Raw genomic sequence first — 8365 nt, forward strand, 5'->3', positions numbered from 1 at the left:
AGATTCATGATTCTTTCCATGTTCATCCGATAAGGTAATGTAACTTGATAAGCGTTTACCCAAGTAAGCATTTGGTAAACGGCCCCTAAATAATATGCATAGTAGATTTTGAGAACACATACCTTTTTATTCCTAATTTGAATTGAGATATTTTTCTTAATTTGATTAATTCTTGTATTAAAATGTTGATTTTTTTGAAGATCAAGATGAACACGCAAAACGATTGCAACATCTTCGTAGTAAGTTTTGGAACACCGTAACATTTAACTCATAACTCGAATCGAGATGATATTTTCAAGTTATTTATTATTATATTTAACATTTATACATTGAAGTTGGGTTCCGATGGAAATGAGAGTTAAAGTGAGAAATCGTAAGAATAAATCTTTACCTTGGATGTACATTAGGTAAAGATGCACCAAATCAATTTCTACATCAAATTTGATTTATGAGTGTGTTTGAGATTAAATGTGATAAATGGTTCAGATCTCTTCTTACGTTTCTCACCTTAACTTTATAAAAAAAAAATGGGACATAATTTACAAACATCAAACATTCAAATACTCTAGAATGAAATATTAAACATAATTATCATAATATATATTTTTTTACCAAAAAGAAGCCAATTCCTGCAATTGAAATGGAACCATCATCACAAACCTAATGTTCTCACACAGCAGCACACCTATTTGACATAAATACCACACACATTTACACAGACTTATTAACCTCCATTTTTTTACACAAACCCTCCAACTCATGCAACCAATCATTTTATATAGGCCCAATTTCTCCACTTTCATGAGCTTCTTTCACTCTCTTATCATACTCATCTTCTTCTCCATCTTCTTCATCTCCTGCTTCTCCCTCCTCTTCTTTATCATCCTCGTCATCATCCTCGTCCTCATCTCCCCATCCATACCCTCCGTGGGATCGTGGAACTGGCGGAGGTGACCTTGCTTCCTCCACGATCTTCATGATATCCTCCACGCTTTGTGGGGAAAACGTCGGGTTTTCCTTCCTGTAATACACCGCTTGTGCTGCTTCTGTTAGTTCCCTTGGCAAATTCTTCAGGAACCATGGATGGCTCTTGATTTCTTTTAGGGTGATTCTCTGGAGAAAAAACAAGCACATAAGTTGATATCTTTTCTATATGATTATGGAAGTACTGTTAGTTTGGTACGCTAATAGGACTGGACTGGTGATGAAAGAATCGTGGAAGGTTTTAGGGTTTTAATTTGACACAGATAGTTTGGTAATTTATAAATCTTGTCTCATCTCCCTTATTTTTGTAGTTCCCATCCCAACAAATTTAATGCTGTGGTCCTTATCTTGATGTGAAAACAAAAAGTATACGTACCCTGGAAGCATTGGCTACAAATATCCGAGAAAGAAGATGTCTACAATCTTGAGATATGTGAACATAGTCTGGGATCTTGTATTGAACACTCATTATTCGCTGAGAAAAAGGACGAGTCAAAGGTCAAAGTCAGTGTTGGCAAGGCAAAAGCATGTTGGGCTAAAGAAAGTAAAGCAACTTACTTGAATCGTTTTCCTGAAGTTTTTTGGATCTTCTTGGTCTTCGAAGGGGTATGCCCCAACCAGCATCACATAAAGTGTCACTCCACAAGACCAAACATCCGCCGTCTAAGAACCACAAATAAAAATTGGCAAACCCCAAACAACATGGTGTTTAAAGTTCTACTCATAATTCAAAAAAAAAGATATAAACCATCAGCAATTATCGTTTGGTGACACCCAAAAAAATCCGTGACATATGAATGTTAATAAGTGCACTTAAAGGTTTGAACTTTTGTTGTTTGCTGCAGAAACTATTAGCACTTAGCAATGACAACTTGAATATTATCCGCTCTATTAGAATATGTAAAATGAGTTCAAGAAAGGTGATCAACAAGATCAGAATATATGACAGTCAAGATGTTGTACCTTGCCATCATATTCTCTACGAGAAAGAACCTCAGGAGCAATGTATGCAGGAGTGCCAACTGTGGATTTTGGTCTCGAGTGTAGCAGAGATGACTGCAAAATGACTGAGACCATTAGCATATGGATTCAGTTTACAAAATAATCTTCATTTTCAGTACATGATGAACACCTTTGAGTAGCCAAAATCACAAATTTTCAGCCGTGGTGCAGGGCTCCCATCTAAAAGAGTGTTCTCGAGCTTCAAATCTCTATGGCATATTTGCTGCACGATATTGATGCATAACTTGATGAATTTAACGACATCAAATCAAACAATAATGATCATATTGTGTGTTTTCTTGAAAAGACTCTTTTACCATGAAATGGCAGTAGTGAACTCCTGATATAAGCTGTTGGAAGAAGTATCTAGCCTGAAATATTGACCAATTATATCAATAAAGAGAAGATTTAAAGCTAAAGGAACCAAATAAAGCAGCCTCCAATTGTAATATTTCTATGACCTCATCTTCACTGAATCTTCCAGCATTGCAAATCCTCTCGAAAAGCTCCCCTCCGGCCGCATACTCCATGACAATAGCAAGGTGAGTGGGGGTGAGAACCACCTACAAAATACCACAAATTTAAGTCTAGATTACAATCCATAGTGTGACAAAAATCATAAGAATCTTGATGAACACAATAGGACCACTTACCTCTCTGAACCGGATTATGTTTGGATGTCGAAGTGATCTGTGATTTATGATTTCTCTAGCAACATTCTCATCAATCTACAACCAAAAAAGGACACATCCCACTTGGAATTTAGCCTATAGCTCAGCTTTCAGACCAACAAAACACAAACAGATGACTAATTTTAGATGAAGAATCTGCATATATGTTTGTTTGTGTGTAGTCAAATGATAAAATAAAATAAAATAAAATAAAAACCATTCACGTAATGCATTGGAAGCCTCTTTCAACAACTCTGAGTTACAAAAACAATATGAAAAATTGCAATAAAATAACAATAAAATGGAGTGAAAACTAAGACAAGAGAGATGAGGAAAATGGTATATACCTTGTGCCCTCTTTCTATATATTTCATAGCAACAAGCTCTTTAGTAACCTTGTTCCTCATCAGCCTCGCAACTCCAAAATTCCCAGATCCTATATCCTTCACAAGCTCGTACTTCTCCATTGTTCTTTTCTTATGATTGTAAAGGCCACAACAGCAAGAGAAAGAATACAAAGAAAGAAGAACACTGATGAGTTTCCTTCCAATACTAATCTTTCATTAACACCCGATGAAATCCCAAACCCTAAGAGAGAGAAAAGAGTAGGCTACAAGTTCCGATTAAATCGGGAATCTGGGTTTAAAGATCGAAATCGAAAACAATTGAGGTTGAATTCGATTGGATTGTTGGAAAACCCTAATCGGGGAGCTGGCAATTAGGGTGTAATTAATAAGGGGTTTTGCTGTAAAGAGAGGAATTTGGTGAAAAAGACGTGAGATTGCGGAGGATTTAAGAAAAGTATAGAGAGAACATGCACCCCAGCAGCGAAAAGGTACTGTGTTTGTTCGTCTGTCTGTGATCGTTGTATGTGTGAGAGAGAAGAGAGTAAAATCAAGATACTTATGGGAGAGAGAGGGAATAGTACATACATACCTATCAATACTATATATATATATATATAAGATGATGAAGAATCATGTGAGAACGGGGGTTAAGATAAGAAACATAAAAAAAAATTAGATTCTTGATCATTTTAATTTTAAATTATTCATAGATGATTGATTTACGGGTTGTTTGGGATTGTTTATAAAAACAATTGATTGGCTTATTCTTGTGTGATACCGGTAATAAGCATTTTTGAGTGTTTGGATAAACAATTTATACCGATGTAAACCGGTAATAAGGAGTTTTTGAATAAGTTAAATCTTCTAACTTATAATAAGTTGATAAGCATTTTTATAGAAAATCATAAGTTATTTTAAATAAGCAATCTTAAACACCCCCTAGTACATCTCATCCTAATATGCATCCAAATGTAAATATTATTTCTTACATTTCTCATCAAAACTCAACCCTTAAATATTATAGAAAAATTAACTAAAATAGTTAATCTCATCAATTAAATTCACTTTTTAACTATTTTTAGAACATCTTTTTAAAAGTAGCTATTACTTATGCTATAAATATAAATCTTTGAATAAAAATTTGGTTTTTTGAAAAAATAAAGGAAAAATATGCAAAAAATTTGAATCCTTTTTGATTTTTTTTTCCAATTTTTTACATAAAAATTCAAATTTCTATGTAAACTTTGACTAAAATTAAAATTCAATTGAAAAAATAGCAGTGAAGTTGGTTAGAAAATTAGGGTTAATTTCCTTATATTATACATATTATATTCGGATAAAAATAAATATTTATAATAATTTTATTATGTATTTATAATATTATAAATTAATAAAAGTTTAAATTTTTACTTTTTAAGTGATTTAGGGTCGTTTAACAAGACGTTTATTGTGTAAGTGCTTAGCGGTAGGAGTTTCTAAATTAACCTTAGCAACTCCAACAGATTTCCAAAAAAATTGAAAATGGAGAATCAAAATTCAAAATCTCTAAAAAGATCACACTAATCTCCGGCAGATTTCTCATTTTGGAGAATCTAATATTGATTATAATAATATTACATTTATTTATTAAAATATTTTTTTGACTAATTTAAAAGTTTCCTTATTTGTGGAAATATATTAAAAAATAACTCTCTCACATCCTAATCACTTTTAGGGTGTTCTCTATATTCGGAGAATAAAACCTTCTATTTCCTTATTGTTTTCCATTTTGGAGATAGTTTTAGAGAATTGTTGGAGCATAAAATTAGTTCAAAATCTCTATTTTCCTCATTTTTCTCTATTTTGGAGAATCTGTTGAAGATGCTCTAAGATTCTTGGCAATCAAAAATGCATCATATGGAACAATCTTACCCGGTAAGTGCTTGTCGATAAGAGTCTCCACCATTGCTTACTGGTTAAGAGTCTCGTTCCTTGCCTTACATCTTAATGTGTAAGATTCTCGGTCATTTTTGGTAAGAGCTTATCTGATAAACGTTTGGTAGATGATCCCTATGGGGGCGTTTGGTTCGTCGGAATCCACCGGAATTTGATGGAATTAGAATGGTCAATTTTGTTGACCAAATTTCATTCCAATGTTTGGTTACCCATAGATGGAATCGAATTCCAGAGATTCCATCATTTGAGAATTTCACATTCCTTCCTAAAATTGATAGAATTGAAATTCATTTCATCCAAAATTGTGTAAATGGCAAAAATACCCCCATGACAACTGGTTTCATTTTCCTGATTGCTTCCAATCGATCGAAGACAGTTACGATTTATGCTTCTGATTTCTACCTACTTTGATTTCTGCATACGATTTTTGTTCCGATTTTAGTTTGATTTCTACTTCTTGTAGAGATCGACGATGGAAAGTCCGATGAAATTGGTGAAATCCTTAAATGAGGGAACAATAAATAAATCAAGAACAAAAAGCAGTAGTAGAGGCGATGAAATAGAAGGAGAAGCAGGTTGGGGGAGGGGAGTTCAATGATGAAAAGTCGAAGTAGAAGGCCGACGATCTGAAACTGAACCTTGAAATCAAAACCCTTTGAGACATCGGGGGAGAAATTGATCCTCTAAAATCGAAGCATATTTCTTTGTTCCTTTTTTTTCTGTCAATTGAAATCAAAGTAGAAACATATGTGGTCACTGATCGTTGTTCCTTTTCTCCCGTCGTTTGAAAACAAAACAGAAGCAGTCACCGGTCATTCTTTTTCTTCCTGTTGAAATCGTAGGATTTTCATCGTGTGGTTCGATCTTCATCCCTATGGAGAAGCAGAAGCAGATCTTCGCCCTTGTGCAAAAGCAGATATTCGTCCCCGTGCAGAAGTAGAAACATATCTTCGCCCTTGTCCTTCTTCCCTGTGGTTCAATCGATCTCCCCTCGTAAGGTTTTTGAATCTGCTTCTACAACCCACAAATCCGAGTTGGAATTTGTTTTTTTATTCAAGTTTTATTTAGGGGTTCCTTTATCATTTGGGGTTTATATGGTCTTGAATCTGCTTCTACAACTCACATAGGTGGCACAAAGAAAGGGTGTTTTTGTCCTTTTTCATTATTCCATTCATGTCACTTATTCTTCATCATTCCTTATGATCAAGCTATCAAGGATACAAAAGCAATATCAGACTCATTCGAATCCTGTCAGTTTGTGCCACCTAATAAACAGATCGATATAGGCAGAACCTACGAAATGTTCTGATAAGATTGATGAAATGCGATGAAAACATCAAAGGTGTCTATGATTAAAAAAAATTAGGTTAGTTTAAACAAGCATCCCAAATATCAAAAGTGGTTCCATGTTGTTCTTAAAGAAAGTCATAACCTTTAAGTACCAGGTGGAATTCGCTCATGAGCATGTACCCATGAGAATCAGATGTGACATCAACTCAAATACTACATTTAGGCCAACAGTAACAAGTTCACATTTTATGCATAAAATGATTTGTTTTCTTTCTAAAACATAATGCTTTGTTGAAGCGTAGTCTAAAACAAATTGGCGGTTGGATTGGTGGGAAGTCCATTACTAACTGGTTTTTTAGGCCATAAAAGTGCTGATATCGGCGCCTATATGTACCCTTTTAACATAGATGGTAAGGTGATTAATTTCCGCAAATATACACTCTCAAAATAAAGATTTTCATGGTCTTCATGGAGATTTTTATGTGTACTACATAAAATTCTATATTGAGGTGATTACTGCGAATAATTTTGTCCAGAACCCATCAATGTATGTAGTGGGGGCTCTATATAAACATTCGCTTAGCAAGAAAAGCTTTTCGATAATTCTTTAAGGATAGTGATTCTCACGTCCTCAAGATGTTTGTTTGTTCCATCTATCCTTCGATTTATACATCCGTTTTTCAACATGCTTTTTGGTGAATATTAACATATGGACAAATAGGAGAACTGGTAGAAGCTTTCAGTGCTCCACAAGCACTCATTCCGTTTGCATACTTGCCACACAAATTGATATACAACACAAACACAAGAAATATCCCAAGGCTATTCTTCGACTTATAACAACATCTTAACACTTACAGCTACATGTGAGATATAATGGCCTCATCATCAGAATACGACACGTAAAGATGTATTTGTGGGAATGGTGAACAGATAACCTTTTGGTATAACGTTTGGGTAGATGAAGGTCCAAATTTGTTCCTAATTGCTTCAAACGGATTGGGAATGTTAGTGAATTTTATCACCTGAAAGAATAACATGACTGATAAATTTCTCAAAAACCTTATCTTAATTTGAGAGTGCGCAATTTTGTTTGGCTAGTTTGTTAGAATCTAGTGCTTACGTAGCCTGTACTCGCTCGCCAAAACATCATGATCAACAACGAAGATGCAACATGCTTATGGTGTAAAACAGACGCGAATGATGTGAATCATGTACTCTGGTATTGTCCTTGAACATACACCTCTAGGGAAGTTTGTTTCGACCCCGGGAAAAGCAGGTTATGATGACTTCCATACTAGAATTTGTAACGGAACTTGAAAGTGGGAACTAAGAATGAGCTAGACATGACCACGACATGAAAGAACGAAAATTTGTTGTCCCATAACTTACTGTATCCTCGCCATCTCACCAATAACATGACGATATGTAATCATTTTTATTTAATTGATGTTTTAATTTTCTCTCAGATAATACGTAATCACATTATTCAGTACTCTTTTCGTCCAAAACAAATGTCCACAACGAAAATGACACACCATTTAGTAATCATTACACTTTTTAATTAACCAAAAAGACAGTTTTACCATTAATAATAGATATGAACTTTCTCGATCTTATAATTATGAGTTTAGAGTCGAATTTAGAAAATAAATATTTAATATTTAAAGTAGATATATTTCTACAACAAACTAAATTAAAAATATAAACATTTATCACGAGACGTAATTACGATATCGAGAGGGAATGGCCCACATGCGTTATAAAATTCTACAAATGGCGATAAATAATGCAAACTCCAATGGCCCACATTCATAGACTAGAGTAACAATAATTTCATCAAAACAAACATTGTTTTAAAAATTAAAATTTATTTATCTATATTATCTATACTATTTTATAAAGCATTTGGCTAAAATTATTAAAAACTCTTAAACCCGTTCATCATTAAACGATTTCATCTCTATCTGATTTCATCTCATATCTAAATTCGTGTAACTAACTGCAGATTAACACAATCAAATACAGGATAAACATCTTATTTTAAATATAAAAAATCTAAAATATAATTAGTATAATCATTAAATTTTAACATAATACTTAATTATTATCTTTAAAAAATTTATAATATTAAAC

General features: G+C 33.6%; 1 protein-coding gene across 1 annotated transcript; it reads right to left on the reverse strand.

Moving 5' to 3' along the window:
* Positions 1–578: 578 nt before the first annotated feature.
* Positions 579–3540, reverse strand: LOC112516384 (serine/threonine-protein kinase SRK2A-like). Its single transcript, XM_025123396.1, has 9 exons — positions 3005–3540; positions 2640–2714; positions 2448–2549; positions 2304–2357; positions 2117–2209; positions 1948–2040; positions 1543–1647; positions 1361–1459; positions 579–1113 (listed from the first exon to the last, which is right to left on the reverse strand). The coding sequence occupies exons 1-9, from the start codon at positions 3122–3124 to the stop codon at positions 775–777; spliced, it is 1080 nt and encodes a 359-aa protein (XP_024979164.1). The 5' UTR covers positions 3125–3540; the 3' UTR covers positions 579–774.
* Between the last annotated feature and the right edge of the window lie 4825 nt (positions 3541–8365).

The sequence above is a fragment of the Cynara cardunculus genome, assembly GCF_001531365.2.
Source record: "Cynara cardunculus var. scolymus isolate 2C chromosome LG 8, CcrdV1, whole genome shotgun sequence".
Taxonomy (NCBI): domain Eukaryota; kingdom Viridiplantae; phylum Streptophyta; class Magnoliopsida; order Asterales; family Asteraceae; genus Cynara; species Cynara cardunculus.